A 17,174-nucleotide genomic window follows, 5' to 3' on the forward strand; every position below is an offset into this window, starting at 1 on the left:
TTACGTGCATGCTCTAAATCCAGTGAGGAATTTTCCCCAGGCATGTTGGTGCTACCATCATCATGCCATCTGGATTCACTGTCTATTGAAGCAAAATCCCACAAATTCCCGTCCGATTTTTGAATGCATTCATCATCTTTAGTGCTCTCATGGGCAGACAGTTTCAGGCCACCTCCACCTACTTTCAGGCCAATGCCAATCCCTCTGAGTGTGAAGTTTTGCCTCATATTAACCTATTGTATATCTCACTCCAAAACTGTAAATCTACTCCCGAGCTCATGGGAAAAGCTTTTCTTATAAAAGGATTCTGATGAAAAGTCATGACCTGAAAGGTTAACTCTGTTTCTCTCTCTCCCCCAAGTTTGACCTTCTGAACATTTCCAACACTTTTCATGTTTGTAACAGTGTTCCCCCATGTCTTCCTTATCTAAAGCTTCCATCATCTTGATTTCCCCAACAAATCTCACCATCATCTCCACTGCTCCAAGGAAAACAGACCCAACACCTAATCACAAATAAAACTCAACAGCGGATTGGATAAATAATCCAGCTGGTTCAACTGAACAATCCAATTTGGGCGTATTCCCATTCACTCCTAATTCTGAATGTCCTGCTGTAATAATGCATTCCCCCAAAGTTTCTGATCTCCACTTGCTTCCAGTCTCCAGGACATGTATTTCAAAAACCTGACTCTGGATTAGTTTCCTCACGAGATGGTATTCTCCCACAACTCTTCCCTCAAAAGGTTTTGCCAGCTGCTTCCCACTCCCCTGACTTTTACTAGCACCAAGGCTATGTGACTGGCCACCCCAACACTCCCAACATTCAGTCAAGTCGTCAGTTTCAGCCCTTTTGTGGTAAGTGCTTCTGAGTGTTCCATTACATTGAAAGTTGCATGACAAATGAAGGCGATTTAAACTGTTACCAGTTGCCACTACAGCGGTGCCACTGAAGTACAGACAGGGTGACCTTGCAACCTTCCTGGTCCGATCACTTAAGCCATAAATCAATGAGTGATGACTCACTGCTGAATAAGAAACACATCAGAATGTATTAATAGACAGGTTTTCAGGAAGAGAATGGCCATTCGTTACACAAAGCATGAAGCTCTGTGATTCCCGATGAGGGGTGAGGAATCCCATTTGTGCAGTCAGTGGAACATAGCATGACATCAGGCATCCACAAATTTCCCTTTGTTCTTGACAGTGATGTGGATCCAACAGCTGGCAGGGCATCTCAGTTTACCAGCACACAATCACACATAGCACCAGGCTCTGGGCTCATGCCTTAACTCACTGCTATCAATGAAAGAATCTGGAAATGGCATCTAGCAGCTATGGAGTGAGGGAGTTTGTCGTCTGCAGTTTTTACTCAGTGCAACAGCAGCTTTCTCACTCTCGCCAAGTCCATTTGGTTTGACTTATCTTCCAGACTGATGACGACAAAAGGTTTCCTATCATTCAAAGATTCTGCCTCCAGATTTTGGGATGCAGGCAGATTAAAACTGTTTTGCTAATGGTGGAGGGGAGGACGCTCATAACACGGCAATTAGGTATATTTTGGGTGGGAAAGGTGGATATGAGATTGGAGTTGATCACAGACATAGGGCAAGGGAAATAGCCAGTCCCTCATTGCTGACAGGGAACCAGCAGTCAGTAAGAACTAAAGTGATGGACAAGCAGAACTTAGTGCAGGAGCGAACACTTACCTGAAGTTTTGGACAATTTGTTATTAATGAAAGATGGGAGGCAAACAGAGAGTTGGAATACAGAAGACGATAAGGCACAGCAACAGGCCATTCAGCACAACCAGTCAATTTTAGTACTTATGCTTTAGTCAAGTCTCTTTCCATTTTCCCTCATTTAAATGAACCATCTTACCTGTGGAGTCCTTTCTCCCTCACTTGTATATCAATCCTCCCATTTAATGTATCAATACAACTCACGTTAACCAGCCCTGTGGTAGGGAGTTCAATATTCTCACCACTCTCTGGTAACAAAATTTCTTCTGAATTCCTATTGGATTTCTTGGTGACTGCCTTATATTGATGACCTCTAGTTGTGCTCTCCCTCATAAAAGGAAATATTCTGTCTGTATCCACTGTCAAAATCTTTCAAGATTGAGAAAACACCCCTTCTCTTTCTATTTTCAAAAGGGACCCATTTTGTCAATCCTTTCCAAACCAAAAATGCAACATATTTCTGATATCATCCTTGTAAACCTTGTCTGCATTCTCTCCAATGCCTCAAAACCAGCTTTATAACAGTGACCAGAACTGCATGCTACACTCCACACATTGTTGAATCAAAGGTTCAATACAGATTTAGCGTAACTGCCATACTTTTCACTTCTATACTCTTTATTTTATTACTTTGAGAAGGTGATGGTGAGTTGCCTTCTTGAACACTGCAGTCTATTTGCTGTAAGTCAACCCACAATACTTTTAGGAACAGAGTTCCAGGATTTTGATCCAGCAACATTGAAGGAATGGTGATATATTTCCAAGTCAGGATGGTGAGTGACTTGGAGGGGAACTTGCAGATGGCAGTGTTCCCATGTATCTGCTGGCCTTGTCCTTCTAGATGATAGTAGTAGTAGGTTTAGAAGGTGTTGTCCAAAGAGCCTTAATGAATTTCAGCAGTCCATCTTGTACAAGGTACAAAGTGATTTGTGCCTTGTGGCTTTTTTTGGGGAGTTGGGAGGTAAATTATTTGCTGCAGGATTTCAAGCCTTTGGTCTGCACTTGCAGCAATAGTTTTTAAGAGAGTTGGTCCAGTTCAGTCTCTGGTCACTGGTAACCCTCATTGCCAGTGGGAAATTCAGTGATGTTCTGCAGTTCTCCAGGACAATGTCATAACCCCTTATCTCTCAAGAATTCAACTTAGTTCTTAGTTTGCTTTTTTCATGGCCTTGCCTACCTGTGCTGCAACATTTTAGCAAGTCTACGCTTCAGGATTCATTTGTTCCTCTACCCAACCCAATTCACATATTTCAGGTAATAACTAACCACCTTGTTCTTCTGACTGTTATGCATTGTCTCATTTATCTGTGATGTATCTACTGCTGATTGATCTTGAATGAAACAGAATTGTTAAACAGAGAGTCTGATGCAGGGGCAGTGAGTTACCATCATTTGAGCAGAGCAGCTCGAGTAATAGCTAAGAGGCATCTTTGAGCACTGTTGTGGGCTGTGAGGCTGCTCACCCTCTGAACTCCTCTTCGCTCTATTCCATTCAGACAATGGGCAAGCATTGGAATGACTGCAGTAGGTCTTATAAAATTTGCCCAGCAGATCTAGTTCCTGCCTCCTTCCCACACCAGCTGGGCCCACTGTAGTACCAGGTTCCCCTCCAGGCCAATTCGGACCTTTCTCAAAGAAAATTGTGTTGCTAACTGATGCTGATGTGGTGCTAGGTTGAGGTCTAGAAATGATCCTGATATCTCAATCCCCTTCCTGGTCTGAAAATTTAGCTCCTTGCATCACCAGGGTGCAAAAAGGGGACATTCAGCCTATCAAGTCCACATGGCTCTTTGGGGATCAATCCACAAACACAGGGTTGGGATTGTATTATAGACCCTCCAGTAGTCAGAGGGTATTGAGAAACAAATTTGTAAGGAGATCTCAGTTATCTGTAAGAATAATAGGGTGATTCTGGTAGGGGATTTTAACTTTACAAACATAGACTGGGACTGCCATGGTGTTAAGGGTTTAGATGGAGAGGAATTTGTTAAGTATGTACAAGAAAATTTTCTGAGTCAGTATGTGGATGTACCTACTAGAGAAGGTGCAAAACTTGACCTACTCTTGGGAAATAAGGCAAGGCAGGTGACTGAGGTGTCAGTGGGGGAGCACTTTGGGGCCAGCGACAATAATTCTATTAGATTTAAATAGTGATGGAAAAGGATAAACCAGATCTAAAAGTTGAAGTTCTAAATTGGAGAAAGGCAAATTTTGACAGTATTAGGCAAGAACTTTCAAAAGCTGATTGGGGGCAAATGTTCACAGGTAAACGGCTGGCTGGAAAATGGGAAGCCTTCTGAAATGAGACAACAAGAGTCCAGAGAAAGTATATTCCTGTTAGGGTGAAAGGAAAGACTGGTAGGTATAGGGAATGCTGGATGACTAAAGAAATTGAGAGTTTGGTTAAGAAACAGAAGGAAGCATATGTCAGGTATAGACAGGATAGATAGAGTGAATCCTTAAAAGAGTATAAAGGCAGTAGGAGTATACATTTAGAGAGAAATCAGGAGGGCAAAAAGGGGACATGAGATAGCTTTGGCAAGTCGGGTTAAGGAGAATCCAAAAGGTTTTTACAAATATATTAGGGAGAGAATAGGGTCCCTCAAAGATCAGCAAGGCGGCCTTTGTGTGGAGCCGCAGGAGATGGGGGAGATACTAAACGAATATTTTGCATCAGTATTTACAGTGGAAAAAGACTTGGAAGATATGGAATGTAGGGAAATAAATGGTGACATTTTGAAAAATGTCCATATTATAGAGGAGGAAGTGCTGGATGTCTTGAAATGCATAAAAGTCGATAAATCCCAGGACCTGATCAGGTGTACTCTTGAACTCTGTGGGAAGCTAGAGAAGTGATTGCTGGGCCTCTTACTGAGATATTTGTATCATCGATAGTCACAGATGAGGTGCCAGAAGACTGGAGGTTGGCTAACATGGTGCCAGTGTTTAAGAAAGGTAGTAAGGACAAGCCAGGGAACTATAGACCAGTGAGCCTGACGTCAGTGGTGGGCAGATTGTTGAAGGGAATCCTGAGGGACAGGATGTACATGTATTTGGAAAGGCAAGGACTGATTAGAGATAGTTAACATGGCTTTGTGCGTGGGAAATCATGTCTCACAAACTTGATTGAGCTTTTTGAAGAAGTAACAAAGAGGAGGGGAGAGCAGTAGATGTGATCTACATGGACTTTAGTAAGGCGCTCGACAAGGGAGACTGGTTAGCAAGGTTAGATCTCATGGAATACAGGGAGAACTAGACATTTGGATACAGAACTGGCTCAAAGGTAGAAGACAGAGGGTGGTGGTGGAGGGTTGTTTTTCAGTTTGGAGGCCTGTGACCAGTGGAGTGCCACAAGGATCGGTACTGGGTTCACTACTTTTTATCATTTATATAAATGATTTGGATGTGAGCATAAGAGATATAGTTAGTAAGTTTGCAGATGACACCAAAATTGAAGGTGTAGTGGACAGCGAAGAAGGTTACCACAGACACCTCATATTACTAGACAGTTCAAAGTTTGTGAGAAGATTTGTAGCTCAGGTGCTCGTTGCTGTGGTTCTGTTCGGTTGTCAGTTTCAGCTGTCCGCTGTAGTGGCCGGTATATTGGGTCCAGGTCTATGTGTTTGTTGATGGAGTTTGTGGATGAGTACCATGCTTCTAGGAATTCCCTGGCTGTTCTTTGTTTCGCTTGCCCTATAATGGTAGTGTTGTCCCAGTCAAATTCATGTTGCTTGTCGTCTGCGTGTGTGGCTACTAGGGATAGCTGGTTGTGTCGTTTCGACCAGCATTACTAGACAGTCTCCTATGCAAGTACTAACCAGGCCTGAGTCTGCTTAGCTTCCGAGATCAGATGAGATCGGGTGTTTTCAGACTAGTACGGCCGTAGGCAAGGTTACCTCAGATTACAATTTAGGGTGGCACGGTGGCACAGTGGTTAGCACTGCTGCCTCACAGCGCCAGAGACCCGGGTTCAATTCCAGCCTCAGGTGACTGACTGTGTGGAGTTTGCACGTTCTCCCTGTGTCTGCGTGGGTTTCCTCCGGGTGCTCCGGTTTCCTCCCACAGTCCAAAGATGTGCAGATCAGGTGAATTGGCTATGCTAAATTGCCCGTAGTGTTAGGTAAGGGGTACACGTAGGGGTATGGGTGGGTTGCGCTTCGGTGGGGCGGTGTGGACTTGTTGGGCCGAAGGGCCTGTTTCCACACTAAGTAATCTAATCTAATCTACAATGGGATCTTGATCAGATGGGCCAATCGGCTGAGAAGTGGTAGATGGAGTTTAATTTAGATAAATGTGAGGTGCTGCATCTTGGGAAAGAAATCTTAGCAGGACTTATACACTTAGGGTGTGTTGCTGAACAAAGAGACCTTGGAGTGCAGGTTCATAGTTTCTTGAAAGTGGAGTCGCAGGTATATAGGATATTGAAGGAGGCGTTTGGTATGCTTTCTTTTATTAGTCAGAGTATTGAGTACAGGAGTTGGGAGGTCATGTTGCGGCTGTGCAGGATATTGGTTAGGCCACTTTTGGAATATTGCGTGCAATTCTGGTCTCCTTCCTATCGGAAAGATGTTGTGAAACTTGAAAGGGTTCAGAAAATGTTTACAAGGATGTTGCCAGGGTTGGAGGATTTGATCCATAGGGAGAGGTTAAACAGGCTGGGTCTGTTTTCTCTGGAGTGCAGACAGATGACCTTATAGAGGTTTATAAAATCATGAGGGGCATGGATAGGATAAATAGACAATGTCTTTTCCCTGAGAACTAGAGAGCATAGTTTTAGGGTGAGAGGGAAAAGATGCAACGTTTTCACACAGAGGGTGGTACCTGTATGGAATGAGCTGCCAGAGGAAGTGATGGAGGCTAGTTCAATTGCAATATTTAAAAGGCATCTGGATGGGTATATGAATAGGAAGGGTTTGAGGGATATGGGCCAGGTGCTGCCAGGTGGGACTAGATTGGGTTGGGATATCTGGTCGAATGGATGAGTTGGACCGAATGGTCTGTTTCCATGCTGTACATCTCTATGACTCTATGACTGGAATTTTCACAGAGTTGTGCAGATACTGTAGAATATCCACCTGAAATCATTTTTGCCAAAGATAGCGTGGTGGTGATGGTGAGGAACGGGGAGATGGGGAGATATGTTGGGGAGGGAGGGGGGAATGGGTTGGGAGGGTGACTGAGTAGGAAGAGATAAACTTGCCGTCAACTCAGCCGCGATCATATAAACTTCTTCCACAGCAGCTTACAAACCTTTTGACTTTTACCATCCAAAAAGGCAGGCAGATACAAGCGCTTGTGAGTTCTTGTTTTATTGTCATTGGGTCAAAAGATTAGAGCCCTCTTTCTAACAGCATTGACGGTTTATCATGGACGACAGTGGATCAACAAAGCAGGTCTGTACCACCTTCTCAAACGGGAGCAATAAATAAAGGCCTTGCCAGCAATGCCCACATTCTGTAAATGAATTTTAAAACAACTCATTACTGAGTTCAAACAGATCTAATTTCTCCTGGAACAAAGGTCTCATCCTGCACTTTGGCAATTACAAACTTGTAGAGAGGTTACAAAGATTACTGAAGTCCAGATAAGGCCTGGAGAATTTTAAATGTCAAGTTATTGACTCGAATATCCCCTTAAAATTTTTTTTGAAGCCAATCTGTTTTATGTGTGAGTTAAAAAAAATCTATGAATCCTTTGCTGCTTTCTACAACCTATCATTACCACATGGAAAGCTGTATGTTCATAACTTTATTAACAGCTCAAAGAGGTTATTAGAGGAGTAGCTGTCTTTGATTTGGGATTATGAAAACAAGTATTTGCTTTTATAGGGGATCAAGTACCTGAGGGGATTTAAATTTATTGTCTGAGCTTTGATGAAATTATGGTTTTAAAAAAATGGCGAAGTCTGCTAAATATCTGCTACAGATATTTAGAACTTTAATTTATTTCATCTTGGGATGATGACTGAGGCCTGCCCATGGTGGATAATGGGTGAGTTGGTATGGAGAGACTCTGGAGAGTGTAAGAGCAAAGGTTGGCAGGTAGGGGAAAGAATTCCCTTCAAGTTTGCATTGAGGTTATCAAAGACAGGGGATGGCAAAAGTTGACAATAAAAGTCATGAGATGTATTGGGTGATAATTGGGGAGTTGACATGTGTGGTGATGTGGAGTGGACAATGATGGGGAATGGAGATGGTAGTGTTAAGGAGTGAGGACTACATCACCTAATATTTAAGGAAACAACTGGGCCTTTTAAACAGACCTCCCAACAGCCTCTGTGGCTGCTTTGAACATCCAGAGTCGTCATTCTTGCGTTTATCCTACATCTGCCTGAGACCCCAAATCCCCAGATCCACCATTAGTTTTTCTTGTGCTGGGTGCACTGAGCTGGAAGATATTTTAAAGGGAATGGATTATAAAAATAGACAAGTCTTCTTAAAAATATACAATGCAGTAGTCAGGCCTTGTATTATATGAATAGTTTTGTTGCCTTTCTATAAGGAAACATTGAAGGCAGGCCAGAGAAGGTACACCTAGCTATGGAGGGATATACTTATGAGAAAAACCTGAATAACTTAGGCCTGTACTCATTGAAGTTTCAAAGAATGAAAGTCAACATTATTGAAACAAATAAAATTCTCAGGAGGCTTGACAGGCTGGATGTGCAGAGGTTGTTTCCCCTATTGAGAAATTCTCAGACCATGACTTCAGAGTAAAGGGTTACCTATTCATGACAAAGATGAGGAGGAATTTCTTCCCTCAAAGAGCAATGAATCTGTGGAATTCTTTTGCAAGGCCAGATCGGTAAGAACATTCAAAGCTGAGATAGACAGATTTTTAATTAGCAAGAGAATGATAGAGTACAGAGAAAATGTAGGAAAATAGATTCTCAGATCAGCCATGATCTCACTGAATGGTGAAGCAGACTCAATGGGTTGAAATACATATTTCTGCTCCTATGTCTTATGATTTGGAGATGCCGGTGTTGGACCGGGGAAGTACAAAGTTAAAAAAGATTTTTAACCTATGTCTTATGGTACTATGGATTTCTCAGCTTGGTGCACTCATCTCAGTAGTCAAATTTCAGGCCACAATCTTCCAAACAGTGCAACCATGTAGTCAGGCAGAGGTTATCTCACTCACAACAGAAATGGCCAACTAAATACCTCTACGCATTGCCATCAGGTGCAAGTGAAGTAAGATTAGCTGACAAGTGAATGAGCTTAACAGTTTCTTTGGTGGCTGTTTCAGAAGTCTGCTTTATGATCTCTGTTATATCAATTACTCCATGCCCACTTTGATTGGAAAACAGTTAATTAGCCTTTGGGGGTACAATAAAATCAAGTATTTCACCTTCCTGTTTTTAATTCATTCACAGGAGTGGCCATCACTGAGGATTCATTGCCATGCCTAGTTGCCCTGAGAAGGTAGTGGTGAGCTGCCTTCTTGAACATTGCAGTCCATTCGATGTAGATAGGCCTACAATGTTGGTGGGAGTTCCAAGGTTCTGATTTGGCATTTGCACTTCTGGAATAGTTTTCAAAGAGCTGGCAAGAATTGGTATTAGTTGAACATGGTTGATAGATTCATCAAATACATTGTTCCTACAGTCAGGTTAGAAATTTATCTTGTTTTTTTCAGGACATAGTAAACATCTAACAAACTTAGTCATTAAACAGCTCTCTAATCTACAAGATCACATGGCATCTTAAAAATATTCTGGACATTATCAAATAACATAGACAACTGTGACAATAGTATACTTTTAGAGGTGTATTTTGTCCTGCTTTGTTGAAGTGAGGTTTTGAGCTATGGCACCGAGCTGTCTCCTCCAAACCAAACAGGTTGTAAGACCTTTGGATTTTATTTTAAAAGTTGGAACAATAGAAGCAGCATGCATGGGTGGAGTCAGTTTAGTTTTTAGTTTAACTTTCAGTAGTTGATGGTGTTTTGAAGCTCCACACATCTGTTCTTGCTACAGCAAAATGTTTGAGTTCTCTCTCTCTGCCAGAATTCTCTCTTGATATTCTTTCCTCCTGTGAAACATTGGTCATAGAATCACTCTACTGTGGAAACAGGCCATTTGGCTCAACAAGTCCCACCAACCGTCCATTCAGACTCAGCCCCCTACCCTATCCCTGTTACCCTACATTTCCAATGGCTAACCCATCTACCCTACACATCCCTGGACACTATGGGCAATTTAGCATGTACAATCCACCTAACCTTTGGATTGTGGGAGGAAACTGGAACATCCAGAGGAACCCCATGCAGACACAGGGATAATGTGCAAATGCTACACAGACAGTTGCCCAAGGCTAGAATTAAACCTGGGTCCCTAGTGCTGTGAGGCAGTAGTGCGAACCGCTGAACCACCATGCCACATGTGAGACTATCTATTTTTCTGAATTGCCAAGGTTATGTTTATGGGTTGTTACTATACTGAAACAGCTGCTGTTTAGTCATTAAATGATCAATTATTCTGTTAACTTTTCCAATAGAGTTAAAGTTACACCAATTCTTCTACTTTTGTTTATGTTTTAACTGGAAGTAAGAATAAGGTGTGTTTTGTTTAAAGCTGAGTAGCGTGACCAATCGAATTACATCTGGAACACAGCACCTTACACTTGCCTTTAAATAGCATATCTCCTGATATATTTGCAGGGGTTTTGGTCTAGTATATAACACAAAATAACAGCATTTGATAACAAAATAAATTTCGGTATTTCTGAAAAAAAATCTTAATTGAAGGTTTACATCTTGCAGAATAGAATCGCAAAAATACTAATCTCAAAGGGAACCATATGACCAGAAGAAACAGGAACAGACAAGGCCACTCAGCCCCTCAAGGCTGTTCCATCATTCAATAGGACCATGGCTAATCTGACATTCCTTGGGCATTTCCTGGCCTATCCTCATAACTCTTGATTTCCTATCAAGAACCTATCTCAACTTTAAATAGACATAAGGACTCTGCCCAAACTGCTGTCTGTGGTATTGAGTTCCAAAAACTCTCAACCTTCTGAGAGAAGAAATTCCTCCTCATCTCAGTTTTAAATTGGCATTGCTTTATTCTGAGACTACACCCTCTGGTCCTAAGCTCTCCCATGAGGAGAAACATCCTTTCAGCATTCACCTTGTCAAGTCCCTTAAGAATCCTGTATGTTTCAATGAGATCACCTCTCATTCTTCTAAACTCCAGTGTGTAGAGTCTCAGCTGTTTAGCTGATCATAGTGCTCTAGATGTGGTCTCACCAGTACCTAGTACAGTTACAGCAAGACTTCCCTACTCTTAAACTTCAGCTGCCTTGAAATAAGAGACAACATTCCATTAGTCTGATTACCTACTCGCCTATGTGCTCACTTTCTGTGTTTCATGTACAAGTATCCCTTTGTAGCTTTCTGCAGTTTATCTCCATTTAAATAATATGTTCTTTTGTTCTCCCTTCCAACAACTTCACATTTTGCCACTAACTTAACTAATCTCTCTGTAAACTGTCTGTATCCATCTTGCAACTTGCCTTTCCACCTACAACTAAACAACAACTGAATGAGAAGAGGATGCTGATTGGTTAGTAAGTAGACTCCAATTGGTAGAGGCATTGCCAGAAATAATGCACCAGGAAACAATTATTGTCAAGCTTATGTTCAAATTCAAATTGAGCAAGTCAACTCCGATTTAGCATATGGAATGCATCAGGAAACCATAAACATTTGTTTAATTGAAATGGCACAATGTGTGGGCATTTACCTTTTTGGTTGCGACTTATAATGCATTGAAGTGAACCACACTGTCAGCCTGACGGATAATCTTAAATCACTTATTAACATGATTCATAGCACAACAGGGAATCTGACCTGCAGAACTGAAAGCTTTAAAAACATGTCTGTTTTTCAACAATACAAAATAAATGTTTTTTTTACAAAAACGCTTTATGACAAGAAACAATATTCTCACCTTAAATAGCCAAAGTGGTTGATAATGTCATGGTAGAAAGGTGGGTTTTTTGATGTGAGGTTTGGAGTACACAAAATGACAAATGTTCAAAATTCTGTGCACTGTAATAGTTCATGTTTGAAAACGTCAAGAAGAGGGAATGGGGTAATGATACAAAAGATCATGGCTAGAAAGGATTAGGGCATGAGTTGAACCCTAAAAAGTAACAGAACAGAGACAGAGTTTGGTTCACAGTTGAATGACCAGGTGGAAGTCATCAGAATAAATAAAATCTCAGGGTTTTGAAATTTTACGTTCTTAATGAGCATTTTGTCAATAGGTGAAGGAGATGTTCCTTCAGAATAATCACTGGAGGCATTAGGGTCTCTATACCAACCTTATGTCTACTTAAACTTCAGCCCATGAGCTACTCACAGCCAAGAGAGAGTCAGTGTGGATCAACAGCTTGGATTCTATGGCCTGGCAACCTACTTGTAGACCCAATTTGAGCTGGGGCCATGTGAGTCAGAATCTGGGCTTCACTCACAGATTTAGCAGAGTAAATCCTGGGATCAAGCCGTGGCATCTGAATCAAAGAATACAACAGCAGTTTATGAAAGTGCCGCTCTTGACTGATTCATGATGGAAGTATTTAGGCTTCAAATTTAACTTAGAAAATTGTAGAATGTCAATGTAAGAATGTAAGACTGTCAATGAGTAATGGGAACATTTCTGCTTAGTTATTCTGGCTGGTTCTGGAGATCCATTGGAATATTACTGGGTGAGAGGGAAGCTTCAAAGTGATTCAGTTGGAAAACCACACCACTGCCTCAAGTTGGGGAAATTTATTCCTGTCTTCTCCTCCCACTACCACCACATTTGTCTGCTTTGGAAGCAGTTCCAGCTAAGTAATACAGTGCACATATCAATAATAGATTGACTCCAGCAACCAAACACAAAGGCAAAATACTATGGATGCTAGACATCTAAAAGTACAAAGGATTGGCTGAGCCTTTGCTGTGTAAAGTGGAAATAGCGTGGCTCAAAATACCTGGAACCATTGGGGATGAGTAGAAACGGAGAGGATCACAGGGAATTAGAATGTTCATATTGCACAAACGTTTGACTGTTGCTGAAAAATGAAGGTACTTTTCGAACAGCAGGAACACACATGAACTTACTCTGGATATAGTCAGAGGCATGTTGAAATCCTTTCCTCCCTGCAGCCTGAAGCCCCAAGGTGCGGGGCCATTGAGAGACACATTATAGGTTGACATCCTTCACTCTCCCAGCAGCTGCTCGAGCCGCTACTTGAGAAAGAGTCAGCAATGGGGGAGAGAAGAGACAAGAAAATTCTGTGAATAAAGGGTAACAATTGAAACAAAGCATCAAAAACTTTTGCCCATTGAGAAGAGGGACTGGAGTGCCTCCCAAGAATAGTAACAAGTGGTCATACAGGGACAGGTCACAGCTCAATCTGAGCCATATATGGACTGTAACAGAACACCCAAAATGCCAGGATTGTGTGACTCACAGCACCAATATAGGACTCAGTCACATCGATTTTTCCAGATTCCTTCAACTTCTCAAATCGATTCAAAACTCTTACAAACTAAAAAGTGGATAACCACAGATCATTCAAAAGATGGTTCACTTAATCTTAGCAACCAGAATTTTGTTTGTGACAAGTATTTTAACAGGCATCCAATACTTTCAATACTAGACTGTAGCATTAATTTAACATAATTCTACTGTTAAAAATGATATCTGGTGTAACATTTTTGAATATCAATAAATACATTTCTGCTTACAGTATATGTTTAGTAACATACTTAGTAAGTAAAACGATGCAACAGGTGTTAAGAACTTGAAAATCTCGACAGAGTACTATGTATTGTAGAATGGATTCAATATATATGCAGCACGCCCCTGCACCCCCCCCCCCCCCGTTCTAGCACCATTTCAGAGTTCAACAGCTAAGTGTTGCAATCAATTTTCAGCGACTGCAGGGGAATTTCCCTCCATTTCATGCCTTGCAACACAGTTCGGAAACATCCCTCTAATTATTTTTTTATCTTCAAATTTTCTCCACATTTCGAGTCATTCTCGAGACCCACCAGTTTAATCCCTTCGGGGATTCAATATCACAAGCAATAACTTTTAAAAAGGGCAAACCTTTGCAAATCAAGAGGGGATCATTTTCCTCCCAGTCTGCAGGAAGGGGGTTAGTTTGGGTGAGTTATCACTTGCTAGCGTTAACAAGTAATGAGAAGTCGGTAGCTTTTCAAATACTAAATAGCTGGAAACCCGCTCAGTCCAAACCACGGGAGGGGAGGGCCGTGTATGCAATAAAGCCTGTCGATTTTGACCACTTTCTGACCTGTCTTTCTCCCTCTTCAAACCAACTTTTTGACCTGTTACAAGTTAAAAACCTATTAAATTCAGCAAGATACGGCGCCCTCCTTTCTTAACCACGCGTAGCCGAGGCTGCAAACTAAACAAACTACATTGGGTGAGATGAAAGGAGAAAGCGATCTTGGGTGTACCTGGTCGCTGCTGCTCTCCACGGTCCTCTGAATCGAAGCAGCGCAGTATCAGGAAGCACATTTATCAGCTGCCAGCCCCGGGCATGACGTTAACTGATGGTTCTGGACAGCCGGTCAACGAGCTGCTGAGGGTGGGGAATAGGGAGGGAGACATTTAACAAAGAGTTTGGGATTGGGACAATGTCCAGAATTCCGCTGGCACATATCCCCGGGAACAATGAAACACACAGGGAGCGTTGGCACCTTTATTTTCTGCTCTGCAATCATTTTCAACCTTTATTTCTACACGTGGATCGTTGCAAATATTGTGTCAAATCTTTTACTAAATCCCTTCTCTCGATTCTTAAATAATGATGTATTTTAAGGATCACACGCTGAAAGGTGTGTTGGTTATGAAATATTTAGGGGTTGGCGTTGTGAATGATATTTTTATCTGGTAATAAGTTGGATTGAAATTTAAAACAGGGAAGCAGAAAGTTCTGTCCTATTTATCAACATTCCTGAAACGACAGTCTGGTTTTCATGCTGGGAGCAGGTTGTTTGGAACTCGTCGTTTGCTATGAAACAAGACTTACCCTCAGATTGGTTTGTTACAGTCAAGGTCTGCTTTCAACTTGGACTACACGTGATATGAGTCCCCTGATATGTTGAAAGGCTTGAACTTCAGCATGGAGATTTCTTAAACACATTATGGAATCGCAGGTCATTCGGCCATAATGTTAGCACCGGCTCATCTTGACTTTGTGCCAAACTCCCGCCTTGACCCTGTATGTTGATTCTATTTAAATAACCATCCAATAATCCTCTTGAATGCCTCAATGGAACCTGCCTCCACATTTCCAGGCAGAGCATCCCCTACCCTAACTACTTAGTGTGAAAAGATTTCTTTCTCTCCATTTCTTTTGCAAAACGATTGAAAACCACAACCAGTAGTTCCTGATCCATTTACTGAGGAGAAAGTGAGGTCTGCAGATGCTGGAGATCAGAGCTGAAAATGTGTTGCTGGAAAAGCGCAGCAGGTCTGGCAGCATCCAGGGAACAGGAGAATCGACGTTTTGGGCATAAGCCTTGGATGCTGCCTGATCTGCTGCGCTTTTCCAGCAACACATTTTCAGCTCTGATCTCCAGCATCTGCAGACCTCACTTTCTCCTCAAAGATTTCAACCTACTGCAAATCCTCTTACAAGGATGCCTTCCTTGAAGAAGCTCTCTTCCTCCCTCTACAAAGAGATTCCTGAAGAAGGGCTTATGCCCAAAACATCGATTCTCCTGTTCCCTGGATGCTGCCTGACCTGCTGCGCTTTTCCAGCAACACATTTTCAGCTTTGATCCATTTACTAGTAGGAACAGTTTCTCTGTCCAAATCCCTTGTGATTTTGAAAACTATTAAATGTCCCCTCAGCTTTCTCCTGCCAGAAGGAACAGTCCCAATCTATCCTGGTAACCATGTCTCAGCCCTGCAACCATTGTAAATCTCTTCTCCACTTTCTCCAATGCATACACACCCTTCCTCTGGTGTGGCACCTAAGAACTGTACACAATACTCCCGCTGAGATAGAACCAATGTCCTACATATATTCTGCAGAACCTCCCTGCTCTTGTACTCCGTCCCCCATTAATGAAGCTAGCACTGCATGCTTTACTAACAGCTCTCTCTACCTGTCTCGCCACATTTATACATATATGCACTCAAATCTGTCTGCTCCTTTACACACTTTTGAAAAGTACATTTTATGTTACACTGTTCTCTGTACCAAACAGTGTTACCTCACACTTGTTCACATTGAACTGCATTTGTTACCTAACTTCTTGTTTAAAATTACGATGGACATAGATAGGGGAGACTGGAAGGAACATTTTCCCTCACAGAGGGATCAATGACTTGGAGCACAGATTTAAAGTAAGGGGCAGGAGATTTCGAGGGGATGTGAGGAAAGACTTTTCACCCAGAGGGTGGTGGAAATATGGAAATTACCAGCTGTAAGGGTGTAAGGAGTTCTCTAAGGAGCTTGGTGGATTTCAGCACTTCGTCTTGTAGGCAGTATACACTGCTGCTATGTTCTGTCAGTGGTGGAAGGAGTGAATGTTTGTGGATGTAACACCAATCAATCAAGCTTTGTCCTGGATAGTGCTACGTTTCCTCAGTTTTGTTGGAGTTGCACCTATCAAGGCAAGTAGAGAGCATTCCTGACTTGTACTTTGTAAAGAGTGGAGAGGCTTTGGGAGTCAAGAGATGAGTTACTGCAGGATTCCTAAAGTCTTACCTGCTTTTTGAGCCACTGTATTTATATGGCTAGCCCAGTTCAGTTTGTGATCAATGGTAACTCCCAGATGTTGATAGTGGGGTCTCAACAATTGTAATGCCAATGAATTTCAAGGGACGATGGTTAGTCATGGAATTATAGAGGTCTACAGCACAGAAAAAGTGAGTTTATGCCGGTCCAAAATAAGCACCCAATTATTCTAATCACATTTTTCAGCACTTAGCCTATAGCCTTGTATGATTTGGCACTGCAAATGCACATCTAAATACTTCTTAAATGTTATGAGTGTTTCTGCCCTTCCACCCTTACAGGTGGTGAGTTCTATATTCCCATCACCCTCTGGGTGAAAAGTCTTTCCTCACATCCTCTCTAAGTGTACTGCCCCTTACTTTAAATCTGTGCCCCAAGTCATTGATCCCTCCATCAGGGAAAAGAAATTCCTTCCTGTCTCCCCTATCTATGCCCATTGTAATTTAAACATCTCAATCATATACCCCCTTTGTCTCCTCTGCTCCAGTCTATCCAATCTCTCTTCATAACTGAGATTATCCAGCCCAGGCTACATCCTGATAAATCTCCTCTGCACACTCTCCTGTGTAATCACAGCTCTTCTTTAATGTGGATTCCAGAACTGCACACAATACTCTAGTTGTGACCGAACGAACATGTTGTACAATTCCAGCATA

General features: G+C 42.0%; 1 protein-coding gene across 6 annotated transcripts in view; it reads right to left on the bottom strand.

The window, feature by feature from the left end:
* ldb3a (LIM domain binding 3a) overlaps positions 1 to 14,339 on the bottom strand; it is a 206,064-nt gene extending 191,725 nt beyond the window's left edge. For 2 of the 6 annotated variants that reach the window (XM_087982636.1, XM_087982637.1), the window contains exons 1-2: positions 14,225 to 14,337; positions 12,860 to 12,985 (exon numbers count right to left, since the gene is read on the bottom strand). In XM_087982636.1, coding sequence (XP_087838762.1) covers positions 12,860 to 12,955 — 96 coding nt within the window. In that variant the 5' untranslated portion in view covers positions 12,956 to 12,985; positions 14,225 to 14,337. Of the gene's footprint in view, positions 1 to 12,859; positions 12,989 to 14,224 lie in introns of all 6 variants that reach the window. The other 4 variants (XM_087982634.1, XM_087982638.1, XM_087982639.1 and 1 more) reach the window with 4 other exon arrangements.
* Positions 14,340 to 17,174: the final 2,835 nt, after the last annotated feature.

The sequence above is a fragment of the Chiloscyllium plagiosum genome, unplaced genomic scaffold (genome assembly GCF_037043375.1).
Source record: "Chiloscyllium plagiosum isolate Xiang-an unplaced genomic scaffold, Cpla_swu_hap1 HiC_scaffold_43, whole genome shotgun sequence".
Classification (NCBI taxonomy): domain Eukaryota; kingdom Metazoa; phylum Chordata; class Chondrichthyes; order Orectolobiformes; family Hemiscylliidae; genus Chiloscyllium; species Chiloscyllium plagiosum.